General features: G+C 38.7%; 1 protein-coding gene across 4 annotated transcripts in view; it reads right to left on the reverse strand.

Annotated features, from left to right (window-relative positions):
• Positions 1 to 527: 527 nt before the first annotated feature.
• The window catches only part of VEPH1 (ventricular zone expressed PH domain containing 1), a 197,987-nt gene continuing 181,243 nt past the window's right edge, over positions 528 to 17,271 (reverse strand). For 3 of the 4 annotated variants that reach the window (XM_045197271.2, XM_045197268.2, XM_024560285.3), the window contains exons 13-14: positions 8,890 to 9,026; positions 528 to 4,517 (exon numbers count right to left, since the gene is read on the reverse strand). In XM_045197271.2, coding sequence (XP_045053206.1) covers positions 4,281 to 4,517; positions 8,890 to 9,026 — 374 coding nt within the window. In that variant the 3' untranslated portion in view covers positions 528 to 4,280. The remainder of the gene's footprint in view (positions 4,518 to 8,889; positions 9,027 to 17,271) is intronic. The other variant, XM_045197273.2, reaches the window with a different exon arrangement.

Raw genomic sequence — 17,271 nt, forward strand, 5'->3', positions numbered from 1 at the left:
TGAGATTCTCACACAAACATTTATATTTCCACAGCTATCTGGGTGGGAAAAATAATTAACATGAAATAAAAAATAAAAACCACTTGAATTTTTGTCCATGATTATAATTGTATTCATACCAACATTTTTAAAGTTTTACACATGTTTAGAAAAGCGGTTTCTTCTTAGATCAGGATAGAGAACGGCAGCCCTCCTGGGAAAGGCCAGCCTGTGGTAAGCCAGCTGGGAACAGGGGTGGAAGTGCCAGAAATTTCAGTGGGAAGCTGATGATTCTGAAATTCCTGGTGTGATTCTGAACCCAGAAGAATTTGCCTGCATTTGAAATTAATGCATCATGATATAAAAACAGAAAGATCATTATTTAGACTTCACACATTTACTTCTTTTTATATCCGGTTCCAAGGCTCTGAGAATTATGTTATAAACTAGAGGCATTCCATTAATTAAGTAACAAGAGCTTTGTAACAAGCAGCAAAGATACGTGTTACAAAGATACTAAACTGAGCTGGTAGGACCATTCTCTCTCCTTTTTTTTTTTAGGACAGCATTTAATGAAAACAGAATGAGTACATAACCAGTGTTTTTACTGTAACCTCTCTGCTATGAAAGGTTCAAGCACATTATTGGTGTTTCAATAACTAATGACAAATGCAATGTCACTTAATGTTTTATTTCTATTCATTAGTTACCAGTTTTTCCTAATTGATCAAACCAGCTAGGGTTACTCCCTGACTCTTAAGAAAGAGATAGTAGATATTAAAATAATATTTAGAGAATCATTTATAACTATTCCTGTTCTCACCCTTTTCCTGCCCACCTTCATAGGAGGAAGGGTCCATGTAGTCCACGGTAAATCACTTATTTATACTCTGAATGTATACATTAAAATTAAATTTGCCATCTGCCCCCTCTCTCAAACTGTTGCTAGAAATTTCCTATCTCAGTGGATGCTGCCATCATGCATTAAATTTCCCAAGAAAGCATTAGGGGTCAGAGAGTCCTCCCCATTCCTCCACCCCAGCTCCACCCAACTCTCCAGTGTTGTCCGTTTTACTGGTTCAATATATTTGTCCTGCACTTTCATTTTCCTCTGTCTCCCTAGCTACTATATCAGTCCAGGTGCTCACCATCTTTCAAGACCCTGCCAAATCATCTCCCTGCTCTAATGTGTGATATACCTACAATCAATTCTTTATATCACTATCCAAATTATTTCTTTACATGCAAATCTTCTTAAAACTTTATTTATATATTTATTTATTTATTTATTTATTTATTTATTTATTAGACAAAAGGGAAGGGAGGGAGAAAGAGAGGGAGAGAAACATCAATGTGTGGTTGCTTCTCACGTGCCCCCGACTGGGGAGCTGGCCTGCAACCCAGGTATGTGCCCCGACTGGGAATTGAACCGGTGACCCTTTGGCTCTCAGGTTGGCACTCAATCCACTGAGCCACACCAGCCAGGGCTTCTTAAAACTTTTTAATGATGTTTCTCCATCTTAAGGAAAAAGCTCAAGACCCTTAGCATGGAACCAAACCCTTTATGCTGTGGCTCTGCAGGCCTGCCTATCATGATTCTGCCCCATTTCCCAACAGGCCCCCTCTGGTCCAGCCCTAGGTAAGGACTCACTGTTTTGCAAATGGACCATGTTCCCTCTCTCTCCTTTGCTTTTGTGAGGTGGTTCCCTCTACTGACCATTTGCTCCTTGTCTGCCTACAACATTCCTTAGTTCTTTAAGGCAAAGCTCATTCTTTGACAACTCTGGGAAACAGGGAGGGAGCCCACACTGAGTTCAAAGTCAACTGCAGTGGTGCCTTCTCCTGTGTTTCCCCAAACCTCCATCAAGGTACTTGCCAGCTAGCATTTTAGTTTCTGTTGATATCTCTGTCTCCTCTGCTACACTGTAGATTCCTTGAATGGAGGAGTTGGGTGTTCTGTTTTTGTCTTTCTAGGCCAAGCACTGTGCCTGTTGCTTGGTAGCTGCTCCAAAAATTGCTGCAGCATAAGGGAGCTTAATCTTTTTTCATCACTGCTGAAAACTCTGCTAAAGCAAAGTTATTTTCCCTTTGTCTTTCTGTATTCTAAACTTTTGTTGTTTAAGTCTAATTCATCTATAAAACAAGCAGCAAAACACTTTGTCCACCTTAGCCCCTTCATCTTCTCCCTTTTGTTGAAAGAATAGTCCAATTATTGCTTTTAATGCCTAACCTCCTGCTGATTTTTCAACCCACTGAAATCTGACTTACTTTATCACTTCAATGAAATTGTTTTTTCCCCAATGATATCAATTACTTTCTAATTGCAAAAGTCATTCTTCATATTAAGTGATTATTCTTGACAATTTCACATTGTTGATCTGTCTCTTATATCCTGAAAACCTTCCTTATTTGGCTATTGTGATATCATTTCCCCTGGTCCACGACATCTCTGAACACTAATCAGCCCACCAAGCCTGCCTTTGTTTAAGTGCTGGGTGCCCCAAGGAAGCCCTTATTAGGTCTTTTGCCTTATTTATCCTGAGTGATTTCACCTCGTTCCATATATTCAGTGACTATCTATATATCCAGTGAGCCCAAATTTTGACATTGAGAACTCTATTTCCCCACTAGTAATAATTTCTGTGTCTCAAATGCCCTTAAATGTTATATATGAAAGGTGCATTGTTTCCTTCCTCAACTGGCCTCTTTAATATATCCTATCTTAATGAGTTAGCAATAGTCAAGGTAGAATTAAGGGTATTGATTACTGGTAATCTTTCTCCAGGTTTCTATACTAAATCACATAGTTAATAAATTTTAAGGAAAAAAAATTATCCTCTATGTATAGTCCAAGTTAGCTTTTGTATCAGCTATCTATTGCTACATAACAAATCACCGCACACTAAGCAACTTAAAAAAGCATATATTTATTATCTAAAAGTTTCCACGGGTCCGGAGTCCAAGCGTGGCTCAGCTGGGTCTCTTGCTCAGGGTTTCGTAAGCTGCAGTGAAGGTGTTGGCTGGGTCTGGGCTCTCGTGTGAGGCTCAGGATCCAATTCCAAACTCACGGTTTGCGGATTGCTGGCAAAACTCGTTTCCTCGTTTCCTCTGAGCTGTAGACCTCACCGCAGCTTGCTTACTCAAGACCAATGGGAGAGAGTCTCCGACTTGTTTTTCCTCTTTTAAAGGGCTTATCTGATCAGGTCAGGCTTACCCTTTGAATAAACTCAAAGCCAACTGATTACAGACTTTAATTGTATCTGCAAAATCTCTTTACCTTTGCCTTGTAATGTTAACATAATCGCTGGAGAGACCTGTCTATCTCTTTTGCCATATCCTATTAGTTAGAAGCAAGTTACGGGTTGCCCCACACGGAGGGGAGAGGTTGTACCAGGGTGTGGGTCACCGGGAGTCATTGTAGAGTTCCGCTCACCACAGCTTAATTCTTAAGAAAAAGTATGGATAATGGCAAAAGCCAATAAATGTTTCTAATTTGGAGGCATTAAAAGGTTGAATACAAAGAAGAAAAGTACAGGATTTTAAACCTCAAGTTAAAAACAAATAAAATGAAATCTTAAGTATAAATAGGAGTGGCACATATTTTGAAGATGGAGAAAATGGTTTCCTGTGCTTATCCTAGCTTAGACCTAATGCTGTGAGTGGGAGATACATGAAAGTATCTAAACTTTAGATCATATTATATAAACCAGAAAGGAACAATCAGATAAGTAGCTCCAAAGACAGACATTTAATTACGTAATTATGTAACTGGCTTAACTATTTAATTATGGTTACTGCATTTGCATTAAGAGAGGATAAATGTAATAATGACTATAAGTAAGTTATATGGTTTTCCTCAGTGTCCTAAATTTGATTTTTCCTAATAGTTATTTTTTCTTTTAATACTTTTAACATGCTGTGGTTTTCATTGGAAATGGCTAATCTTTCCTCAGGATATGTATGCAGTTCAGGCATCTTTTAAAAGTGTTTTCTTGAAATGTATGATGACATAGCCGCAGAAGTTCCTAGATCCCGACTCTCCGTGTTCTGGCCCCATCCCACCTGTAGCTCCTTTTCCTTACTTCATGCACCACCCGGATGTTCTGAAATTAATGCAATGCCATTAGGGTATGAAATGTACTAAGAATCCTGCTATTTTTGGGTCTTGCTTCTGAGGAAAAACTCTTCCACTGGTATTTAGTAAAAAACATGACTTGGTGGATTTCTATCTTTTTCTTGACATTGGTAATGATATTGCAATGCCATTGTACACAGACGGTGTGAGGTCGCCTTGCAAATCCCTATAGGTATGTGGTTACTTCTCTGCTTTCCCTCTCTTTTGCTTGGGCAACTGCCACATTGATGCACTGGAGCCACTCTTCTGCATTCTTCTCATCCTTGGCCTTGAAAACATAGGTTTTATTGTCTGTGAAGATTTCAAAAGCCCGAGGGAGAGAGCGATCCCTGCGTTTTCTGGCCACAACTTTCACGCTCTGTACTTTGCTGAGTTCTATTGGTGAGTCATCAGGATCATCTTTCTGAAATGCATATGGGAAGTAAAAAACATGAGCTGGTTCCCAGAGTATGAAAAGACCTCTGGGTACTGGAGAATTTTCCAGGAGGATCAGAATCCTTTCACTTCCTATGGCTCAAGAACTTTGCTATTTTGGGCGTTGATGTCTCAACAACCTGTTAGAACAACGAAAGAGCGAGCGATTTGCTCTTTGTTATTGTATCATAAATTGGCACGAGTAGCCAATTTATAGAAGTTACTGTATATTGCCATGTATGATGTGCACTTTTTTCCCCAAATTTTTGAAGGGAAAAATAAGGATGCACATTATACATGGGTAGTACTAATTCTGTATCTATATAAATGTTTTTAATTCTTTTATTTATGCTTATATGTTAAAAGTGTGACTCTAGAAAGCAATAATGGTATCTGTATGCAAAATAATACTCTGGAATATGAAAATTTTATTTTGTTTCTAAATATAAATAAATTAAAAATTGAATTAAAAAATTTAAATGAAAGATTTTTTTTCCTGAAAGTTTGGGCCAAAAATGTAGGTGCACATTGTACGCAGCAAAATATGGTATACAGCAGGATTGGGAAAAATGCTTAATTCATCATTCTTTGATTTTATCTCATTTTCTATTGATATTAACACTGTATTAATAGAGAAAGATGCAACAGTACAATTTGGAGCACTATTAACTCAGAATGAGATAGTCCATAAGGCATGAAATTTAATTTTACTTTGTGCTATCTCTGAGAAAAGGGTATTAATTGAATAAAAAGGGTTTCAATGTTCAAGTAGATCAAACTCTGTTTGAAACTCTGTGGAACTTTGGAAGCATGATTTGTCTACAAACATTAAGTGAAGAAATGTTTAATGACTTAGATTTTTCTTGCATCAAAGCAGAAGCCTAAGGATCTCTACAACACAGGTCATCACAACAGGCTAGCATGCATAGTGTTAAGGGATCAGATACTTCTTTTAAGCAACTTCAGGTCTTCAACATCCCTGAATCCATTTTGTCTACTGGATAATGCACCTGTGGTTGAGGATCCTGTCAATTCCCCTTTCCCATCTTTCCTACACAATTTCCCTTGTTTCACTTTGCAATGAGAAGACACCCTTCTTACTCATCCCAAACTTTCTATGGTATATTATGCAACTTGGAAATATCTCAAGAGCAAGAAACAAAAAACCAAAAAAGCAATTCAGAATATTGATGTCAGGAAAGCATTCTTCAAACAAGGTAACATACTCACTTCTCATCTATTTCTAACAGCATTTCACTTTTATATGTTTAATAATTAATAATATAATAATACATTCTGTATTATGTATTTTATCATTTATGTATTATATCATTTATGTATTTTCATAAATGATATAATATTTTTAAAAGATAAAAAATCTTAACATTTGGACACTGATGGTCACAAGAAATTAAAATTAAATTTTAATTTATATTCATAGTTTTATTGCAGTGAAAAATGATAGGGTGATTACAATGAAATGCTGTGGGAGAGGTAGAACAAAAATATGATTTCAGAGAAAAAAATGAAACAATGTAAATATTTCTACTTAGAAGAACTGATTTTAAATTTTTAAAAAATTTTATTTATTTATTTACTTTTAGAGAGGGGAAGGAAGGGAGAAAGAGAGGGAGAGAAACATCAATGTGTGGTTGCCTCTTGGATACCCCTTACTGGGGACCTGGCCTACAATCTGGGCATGTGCCCTAGATTGGGAATCGAACCAGTGACCCTTTGGTTCTCAGGCCCATGCTCAATCCCCTGAGCCACACCAGCCAGGGCAAGAAGAAGAATTAATTTATGTAATTTTTTAAATGGATAGTGTAGGTGTCAAATTGCTATGATATTTTATTTCAATGGTTACATTTAAAGGAAATGTGTAATCTTTTTATTTAAAGCTGACAATATTCATAGTTCAACAGAAACTGCAATTGTGTAACTGTTTAAACTTATGATAAAAGGGTGGATACAAGTTAAAATGCTGTAGGGTAATATAGATCTTCCAACATTCCTTTAGGGGGTGTATAGGATAAAGTTTGAAGATATCTGTACTAGACAATCCTTTGCCAGCTTACTTTGGTTTATGGTGTCTGCCAGTAATAAAATGATATTTTTGGGGTTAGTTTATAATGCAGAAATTGATACCGATCAAGAAAGAAATGAAACCATAGTAATCTAAAAAGGGACAGTGAGTTAACCAAGATAGAAATGGACAGGAAGTCAAAGGACACCACTGCCTAGCTGGCTGGTAGAGATTAAGACCTTAAGAATGCAATGGTGTTCTTAACAGTAGAAAATAATGCTATGGTCTTTTAGTTTTTATTTTAAAGTGCACGTTTTTCTCATTTACAAGAAAGGCCCTTTACGACATGGCTGAAGCTTTGGCTAGACTGCTAATCACTGCCTGGTTGCTGTGTGCCCGGGGGTGAAGGTGATTTCGCTGTGGTCCTCATACCGCATTGTACTATTTCCCAATGTTCGAGCCATATGTTTCGTCAGATTTCGGGAATGTCAAGCCATTATTTCCCGATAAAGATGTTAAACAAGTCAGCCAATTATAAAATAGCTTATTCTTTAAACTTTATTAAAAAGCTCTGAGTCAAGAAGTATTAAAGGTCATTGTTTAAGTTCAGGAAAAACACTCTTTTATACTGACTCTGCTTTGTCTCAAGGGATCTGAGAAATCACTACATCTTAGCTTCTGTTCCTGATTTCTTTACTAAACCCAGGAAATTCAGATGGCCATTTTTAACACTTTAAAAATGCTTCAAGGTGAACCTATGCTAAAAAAGTTTCTTAAAATCTCGAATAACTGTCTAAATTGAATACACCATTACCCTTCTCTTTTAAAAAGATATTTGTCTACAGAAAAATCCATCTGTATATTTTATAATACACACAGATGAAGAAAGTAACATGAATTCAGAGTAGGTATCATCCACGTCTCTTTTTTTACTCGAAAAGTTAATATGAAGTTTTATTGATTAAAAGAGCACTGATCAGAATTTGTCAAATTCAGATATACCATTCTTGATTCTTGTTGGGTAATAAATGCAAATAAACTTTATAATGGGCACTCCAAAGATACAATGCATATGTATGCTCTCAGTGCATCATAGTTTTAAGAAATTTAACACCTTTCATTAATTAATTCCGACACAGTCTGGTTTGCCACTGGCTCTGCATTTAGTGAACATGGGAAGCAGGGCTTCGGTGTCAGGCTTACTGCCCGAGCCTGACTCCAGCTTCACCCTCTTACTGGCTCCATCGTTGGTCAAGCCCATCAGTCTCTTTGAGCCTTGTTTCCCTGTCTGGAAAACAGCAATGGTAATAGTGCTGACCTCACAGGATTGTGACAGGCAATCCAGTGGGCATGTGATAAGCAGTGATGAGCTATCATTATTATATTTCAGAATAGCCAAGAAGTAGGTCAAGATTTCATTTCCCCTGATCCTGAATGAGTAGAGGTTAATGATAAATAAAACTGCTTTGACAAGAAGGGGGTGACTTTACATTGTTAGTGGGAGATAAGTTTCTCACTGAAAATTCAGAACACAGACTTTATTGAGCATCCTAGTTCAGATGGAAAATTCTATTAAATATTTATTAATTCTTTTAGAGTCTCATTTTGTTCATTAACTGAATATTATGGGAATGAAAGACAGTAGTCTTTTTTCCCTAATCAAATTGAACTTGTTGATTTCAAAAGTTACTTAAAATAAGTCAGCCTTGCCCTGGCTGGTGTGGCTCAATGGATTCAGTGCCGGCCTGCGATCCAGAGTGTCACCGGTTCAATTCCCAGTCAGGGCACATGCCTGGGTTGCAGACCAGGTCCCCAGAAGGGGGCATGCAAGAGGCAACCACACATTGATGTTTCTCTCCTTCTCTTTCTCCCTCCTTTCCTCTCTCTCTAAAAACTAATAAATAAAATATTAAAAAAAATTAAATCAGCCTTTATTTCTTCTTCCCTGCCTAAGCTCCCCCTTCCTTAGGTCCCCATGTCTAAATATAATCTGTAGTCATAAAAGCAATCACTGTCCAAATGATGAGCCATACATTTATGTAGGGGATCCACGAGGAAACAAGAGGTACAGTATTTCAGTCAAGAGCAGTTTATCTTCTACAACTTTAAGTCAACAAAACAGTCCCCATAATAAACCTAAGAGGCGTAGTGGACTAGCTAACATAGAATTCAACAGAATAGACAGTGAAAGGAATGTGGGTAATAAAATAACACTGTAAAATTGTAAAATGGAGGAGGAAAAATATATTGGTATTTTAACTCAAGACAAAATGCCTACCGAGCTGGTTGGTGCCAATCAAGACCTTAAAAATGCAAGTGTAATAACAGAGGAACTTACAGACTTTCCTTTTTGAAATAGAAGTTGATTTCCAGCCAGAGTGAAATAACGGGTTTTCCACCTTTTGATGAACTTCCATCTGACTTGCTTCTCTTTAAGTTTTCCTTCTATGAGAGGCTGGCCATCTTGATTTACAACTGTTGACGGTAACAGAATGATCAGGCCATTTATTTTCCATTATTTATTTGGCAATTGATCAAAAGTCAGAATTGTCCAGTGAACCAGAATCCAGTACGCATGTTTGGAAAGAGGGCTTATAAATTATGAATTTTGTTAACCTCTCCCCCTTTGTCCCTAAAATAATGTGCAGTTTAGATATGATGATGGGAAAGTGTTGAAAGACCTCATAGAGATTTTCAAAAGAAATACAGTTCACAAAAAGAGCATCTGGTTAGCAGTTTCTAAGGTTCATCCAGCCAGCCAGCTTTTCTGTGCTTCTTAATTCCTTTGCTTCATGATATTCTGTTCACATGAACTGCCTAGAAATATAACTTCATAAATAATCACAAACCAAGTATATTTAGCTATTTGGCAGCAAAAGTCAATACAGTGCTCCAAAAGACATGTTTTCCTAAAGCCATAACAGCTGCAAGGCAAATTCACCCAGTTCTTTTGAACATGATATTTCCACCGTCTGGAACACACATACTCTCTTCACTCTCCATATTCCCATCTTCGCCTAGTCAACAACTAATCATGCATGTTTCAACTCCAATGTTGCTTCCTTTGGTAGACCTTCCCCAAACCCAGACCAGGGTGGCTTTGCCTGTTATATGTTCTCATAGCATCTGACATGTTTCTTTTATATCTGGCATCGTCATCTGTAGATTGTTATTGGTGTTTATCTGATTAATGTCTTCCTTTCTTGTTTAACCAAAAGCTCTGTGAGGGCCGTGTGTCTGCTTTGTTCACTGGTGCCTCACCAGGCAAAATACGGTGCCTCACCAGGCAAAATACAGTGCCTGGCAAATAACAGGGAGTCTGTAACTATTTGCTGAATGAATAGATTAATTTGACATTGAAGTAGAGTGTATATGATTACACATAGTCATAGAATTAGCAGATCTGTTACCACGTCAGAAGTTTAGATGTCAAACTGAAGAATTTCATTTCTTTAATCAATAATATAATATTCACTCTTCAAATTCATATAAATACACCTGATTTCTGGGGAGTATGACAATATTTACTTATGTAGATTTATGTTCAATTTTCACAGCACCTTGAAAGTGATCAAATTTGTTTCTATCACTTGGAAATTTGGATAGTGCCTGTTTGACCATATGAACATAACTGATCCTTCTTATCCTACCATTTCTATTTTCTCATGTAGGTTGTCCAAAGTATCTCAGAGGAGGATTTGTCCACATTGACTGCATTTTCAAGGTAAGAATAATGAAATGTGTAGTTTTCATAAACAAAGTTCTAATGAGGCTGGTTTGGCTTCTTTTTCCTTGTCTAATAATTATTCAACTGGATTTTCATTGTCAATCCCAAATTAAATCTAAACAGAGAAAAAAATCAAACATATTGTTTGATAGTGATGGGGCTATCATAAAAATAGAATGGAGAGTGAGTGAGTGACTTGGGGTTGGTACACATCCATTTGGGTGGTCAGAAAAGGGCTTGGATGTTCAAGGTGACATTTGATCTTGAGACGTCAGTGTTGAGAAGTGACTCCTATCTCCTGAGAAGCTTCATGGTGGTTAGCATTGTGCATAAGAGAGAATGGGGAAAGCAGGAACTCAAGAAGTATTGACACTCAAGTCAGGAAAATGATTTCAGTGCTCTGCTTTGTTTTACTAGGAATCATCGGACTCAGACCATTCTTTTTCATTTATTTATTTGTTTAGAGAGAAGGGGATGGAGGGAGAAAGGAAGGGGGAGAAACATCAGTCGCCTCTCCTACACGCCCCCACTGGGGAACAACCCACACCTGTGCTCTGGCTTTTTTCCTTGTGGGATGACACCCAACCAACTGAGCCACAGCGGTCAGGGCTGACACAGATCATTCTTAAAACTAGTAATGTTCTTTGCAACATTAAATTTTCCATCAACAAGGGGCTTCCTCTGGGCAGCCTCTACTCTGCAGTTACCTTAGGGAAAGCACTTAGGATGCCAATTCTTCTCCAGGTGCTCTGCTGTGCAAGAGCAGGAGCAGCCTCACCCAGTGTCTACCTGCCTGAGCTGCCGTGTTCAGTGGGTGTTTACTAACAGTGTGCTGTGCTGTGGAGTCTTGAATGAAGGCTACAGCTGCTTATCTGGGAAGAGGAAGGAAAGTTCCAAGGGGAGATCTAAGAGGAGAGAAAAGGAAACAAAAAACCCAGCAACAACAAAAAACCCAAGCCAAGATTAGATTTAATAAAATTTTAACACCCATTTCTCATGCTTTCCAATTAGAAAAAAAATTGCTAATCTAACTGTAATGTTCAAAGATTTTGAATAAAGTTTCAGAAGAGTTAGATTTGAGTCCTGTGAACTAGTTTTCTGATCAGCAATGGGAAAAAATAATAGTTTTCTCCTGCTTAACAAGGATGCCAAGAGATCAAAATCAAAATGGAGAAATTTATGTGAGGACACTAGGTAAGTGGCAAAGTCCTCCCCCCACCCCATCACTACTTTTATTAAAGACTTTACTTCACAGTTTGTAATCACATTGCTTTTTTCCATGGTTTTCATGGAAAGATGATCTAATGCAATGCCACGTACTAAAGTTTCCTGTTTTAGTTTTCCTTATTTATTCAAAGGAGCATTTGAAATAACCATGTGATTTGAGCTGCTTTGAAAACATGATTGATTTAGGTAATATGTAAGCACGTGGGTTCCTCTGGATCTGGGACAGGAGATTAACTACAAGTATTTCTCCTCAAGGCAGATCTGAATGTTTCAATTGAAAAGTACATGTCAAAAGTTTTTGAGGAGCACTTGGCAAAGTAGTTGAAAGGATTGTTTGAGACAAAGCAGGGAGGGGATATTATACCCACATACCCACATGCCCATAACAACAGTGAAGAACTCCAGACAAAACGGTAGGTTCACTTGAGAACAAAGGAAAAAGGACTGCAGAGAAATGCTGCAAAGCAAGGGCTTTTCATTGTAGCCTGGAGAAAATTAACTCCTGAAGAAAATTAACTCCAGGAGAAAAGTCCATGGAAAGGGTTTTAGGAAGGAAATGTTAGCAGAACTTTAATGTAGCTACATGTGAGGGCTCTAATTTAGGCATCAGAGTTAGCTTTAGATAATTCTGTAAAAGCCAGGTTATTTGTAGCTGTAGGATTAATTTAAAAATAGTTTTGACAGGCAAAAAAAAAGAGAAAAACTTAAAAATTTTTGCAGTTATGCCTAGCATATGCATGACTGATCATGTGTCACTTTAATAGTCTGTTGTCCATCGCACATCTTTGTAATCAATAATTCTTATATGATATCATAGTCTCTTCATGGGTAAAACATGGAACTAATTCTTTCTAAGCATGATCACACTTCATTTGAAAGATGCAATATGCAATGAGACCATGAGGGACTGAGCATGTGTCTGAAACTACCTTGTATGCATGTAATGCATACAGGATATTTAAATATTTTCTCACTTGAAAATAAGCACATTATTTGATTGAAAGCACCACAATCTGGCTAAGACATTCTCCACCAAGATGGATCTACTCCTTTCTTTAATTATCAGTTGGCTCAAAAAACTATGGAATATTAAACTGAATTATTTAGTGTGATTGGAACCCAAACTGTTACCATTTTTATCAACATTAAAGTCTTTCAGAATGCTAATACAAATGTTTGTATAGTAATTGTATTTCTTTTTTTAAAAAAGATTTTATTTATTTATTTTTACACAGAGGGGAAGGGAAGGAGAAAAAGAGGGAGAGAAACATTAATGTGTGGTTGCCTCTTGCATGCCCCCTACTGGGGACCTGGCCCATAACCCAGGCATGTGCCTTGACTGGGAATCGAACCAGCAACCCTTTGGTTCACCGGTGCTCAATCCACTAAGCCACACCAACCAGGGTGTACAGTAATTGTATTTCTTTTGTGCACCAAGCGTTGAAAATATTTGTTAATAAAAGGTGAATTTTGATCATTTTAACAGGAAACTGGTGAAGAAGAATGAAATAATATCAGACAGACATCTGAAAGCTCAGAAACTCCATAGCTGGAAGAGTAAGGCAATAAAGAATATCCCTCTGTTCCTCGGTCAACAATCCAGCCCTCCCACACACACCTTTGAGCATAGACAAGCTGTAAGGCGCTGTGCTGGGATCTGAAGCCCGGTTCAGAGGGAGACTGAATTTTTCATCTTATGGGGAGATAAAGTATTTTACAAATTCTACAGCTCAGTGTAGATAGAGTTTGGAGAATGCCACCGGAGAAGTAGAAGCCAAGCACTCAAAAAAGGAAATTCTGCTTCTAGCTGTGAGGAGGTAACATGGGAGTGGGGCCCCTGCTGAAGAAGGAGAAAGAATATTCTAGGAAGAGCACAGAAAAGGGCTGAGGTAGCAAGAGGGATGTGTGAGGGAAAGCACATGAAAAGAAAAAAAAAACAAAACTAAACAAGCTGGAAGAAGCCATGAGCTTAGAAGCAGTTGTATTGGAACATAGTTATGAGCTGAAGGCTGAGGGCATGAGGGTGATTCATGGTTTCCTAGGTGTAAGGTCCAGGAAGGAGACTAGGTATCAAACAGTCATGGAAAGGTCATACTGGGCTTTATTTGAAAGTTCTTCTGAAGCCCCATTAGGGAGGATCTTGCTTTTTTTAAGGACCGAGGGGCCTAGGGCCTGTGAAGGTCCAGCCAGCACAGCTATGCAGCCTCATGGACCCCAGATGGGATCGGCTATATTTCATGCAGGGTCCTGGCAGGAAACAGATGGCACCTTGAGCTGGGAAGTTGGGTGAGTTAATAAAGGGACTGTCTACACAGATGTGGGCAAGGTATAGGAAAAGCACCGTGGTACTCTGGGCCCAGAAACTATGAGGAGGCATCATAAACACTCCTCTGCCTGAAAAGGGAAAGGTAGAGAGAACACTTAGCATCCAGAGGCAGACCTGTATGGAGAGAGCTGCCTGACAGGAGCTGTGGCCATGGGCAGAGGACACAGTCAGCCTGCAGTGACCAGGCAGAGAAGAAGCTGGGAATTAATAACCTGATCTCACTCTTCTTCTCTCTCATCTCCTGTCCATATCCCTGGTGGTTGAATGTAGCTGAAAGCCAGAGATAGGGGGACTGGAACACACAGGAGAGGTACCTACCTCATAGTCTAAACTGGGGTGTAGGAAGCATGAAAACCTCCTGGGGCAGGTGTTGACTGAGCTAAATTCTGAGGGACATGTAGCAGATTCTGAAGACAAAGGGAGGAAGGGTATTCTAGAAAGTATAATCATGCAAAGGGCCAAGGCTTACAGAGGGGGTATCAAATGCATTTTAGGAACTGTCACTCATTCTATGTGATGGAACCTAGAGGGACTTGGAGAGCAGGAGATGAGGCATGAGATTCAAGGAGAAACCAATCCTAATGATCCTTGGACATCAGGGATGCAGAGTGGAACCTAAAATTTTATAATGTAACAGAATGAAAAATAATAATTTCTGTAGTTACACACCTCCTTTTATCTCAAGAGCATAAACATTCATCAATTCAAGGTTTCTATCTTGTTCTAAGATTTCTTACAATTCTGCATATGTCTTTGGCCAAATTTAATTTATTTAAACATGGCATGTTTTAATTCATGTTTAGTCCTTATTATAATAGATCATTTAGGGCTGTACCTGAAACTTTCTCTGGTATTGGCCTATAGGTTATGGGGCAAGGGCAGTGCCTTTGGAGCCAGATGTCAGTTGAAGCCCAGAGGTTGCTACTTAACAGCTGACTGGTCTTGTGCAAGTCACTGAGCTTCAGTTTCCTTGAGAGTTGTCGTGCTTAACAACAGGGCCACCAAAAATGGCTGTGCAGATTGTTCACTGCATAGGAGCACTCAGCCAAAGTGGTGAGTAGGGGCTCAAAGTCAGCCCGAATTTTGCTCCCAAAGCCATGCACCTCTAAGTGGGCTTCAACCACCATAAACGAAGGCATATACAAGTGCCATAAAAGCTAACAGTGGCCTTGCTTAGCGAAGTGCCTGGTACATAGTATTATTTACTATTATTTATTTACTATTAATAAATAGTAGTTACTATCATCATGATCATGATCATGATCATCATAACATAAAATGATCATCCTCATCCTTTTATTGTGATGATGAACAGTTAGTTTTTATACATACCCTATCCTCACAGCTCTAGGACAAAACCCATCTCTCTCCCTCCACTCTAGAATGTAATGGAACATGTATGAAAGTATTAGGCATGGCAAGAGAGTTTAGAGTGAGACGAGAATGCGTTCAAGGTTCAAGGACTGAAGGTTTTTAACTTCAGGTGTGACAGGCAATTCAGAGTCCCCAAAGGGAGATAAACTCCTGTTTTTGAGTAACTGATACGTTTATTCACCAAGACTTCCATCTTCAAGCCAGTCCAATGGGCTGGGCTGCATTGGGAACGTTTTTCACTCTCTCTGTGGTTTATCCCTTTCCTCCAGACTTCCCACTTGTTCTTATGACCGTAGATAGTGACCCCCAAATAACTATTATTCATATTGCACACCAACTTCCAGATTCAGAAATTCCTTACACTGTGAATGTTCTGGCTCATGCAACTTTGTTTGAAAGCATTGCATTGGGCATAAATATCTCACCATTAACACTGTGATCAATCTAACTTATGATATTTTATTTCTTAGATATTCTTTCTCGATTGTGAAAAATAAATACCTTCAAAAGAAGACAAATTCTGAAAGAAAAATTATAAATTTCACACACATAGGTTTTAAGTAAAAGTTGAGAAAAAAGACGTCTGGCCAAGATGTAGGCATAGGTAGACACACTTCACCTCACTGCACAATCATAAGAAGAATTACAACTAACCTTAAAATAAAAAACAACTTCCAGAACTGCCAGAAAATTGAACTGCATGGATGTCCAACAACAAAGGATTTAAAGAAGAAATATTCACCCAGACAAGTAGGAAGGGTGGAGATGGGGAGCCAGGGCAGAGAGGACACGGTGTGGCAGTGGTAAGGTGGCACTGGAGAAGCAGCAGTGGTGGCTGGTGGAACCAGCAGTCCCACATTCATGTGTGGTAGATAAAAACTAGGAGCAATATGTGGGGAACAAGAGATCCCAGCCTAGGATAAAGTCTTTAAAAATAAAAAAAACGGGGGATTGGGATGGTGGGAGAAACTGCTGGTCTCTCAGGTGAGTCTGTTCAGAGGGTCCCCATGGTCCTAGAATGTACACAAAGCCACCCACTCTGGGAACCACCACCAAGGCAACAGCTAGAGGGGTGCCAGTCATATAAGGGAAGTGGGTGAAGTGACTGGAAATGGGACAAGGGCTGAGCAAGTGGCATTATTACCTCTCCAAGCCCTCCCCTACGTATAGTACCACAAAGCAAGTGAAGTAGGTTGCTCTGTCCTGGTGAATACCTAAGGGTCTGCTTCTTACAACGTAACAGGTGTGCCAAGAGAGGGAGTCAAAGCAGCTCTACCTAATAAACAGAATCAAACAGAGGGAGGCTGCCAAATTGAGGAGACAAAGAAATATGGCCCAAATGAAAGAACAGATCAAAACTCCGGAAAAAGAACTAAGCAAAACAGAGATAACCAACCTATCAAAAGCAGAGTTCAAAACACTGGTGATAAGGATACTCAGAGAACTCACTGAGTATGGGAAGCACATAAGAGTAGAAAGGAGGAGAGAATAAAAAAACTCTGGGAAATCTCCAAAAGTGTCACCATCCAAATCATAGGGGTGCCAGAAGGAGAAGAGGAAGAGAAGATATTGAAAACTTATTTGAAAAAATAATGAAAGAAAACTTCTCTAACTTGATCAAGGAAACAGACATACAAGTCCAGGAAGCACAGAGAACCCCAAACAAGTTGGACCCAAAGAGGACAACACCAAGACCCATCATAATTTAAATGACAAAGGTTAAAGATAAAGAGGGAATCTTAAAAGCAGCAAGAGAAAAGGCGACAGTTACCTACAAAGGAGTTCCCATAAGACTGTCAGCTGATTTCTCAAAAGAAACTTTGCAGGCAAGCAGGGGCTGAAAGAAGTATTCAAAGTGATGAAAAGCAAGGACCTACAACCAAGATTACTCTATCCAGCAAAACTATCAGAATTGACGGGCAGATAAAGTGCTTCCCAGACAAGGTAAAGCTAAAGGAGTTCATTATCACCAAGCCCTTATTATATGAAATGTTAAAGGAACTTATTTAAGAAAAGAGGGAGATCAAAACTATGAAGAGTAAAATGATAAAAAACTCACAACTATC

The sequence above is a fragment of the Desmodus rotundus genome, chromosome 2 (assembly GCF_022682495.2).
Source record: "Desmodus rotundus isolate HL8 chromosome 2, HLdesRot8A.1, whole genome shotgun sequence".
NCBI lineage: Eukaryota > Metazoa > Chordata > Mammalia > Chiroptera > Phyllostomidae > Desmodus > Desmodus rotundus.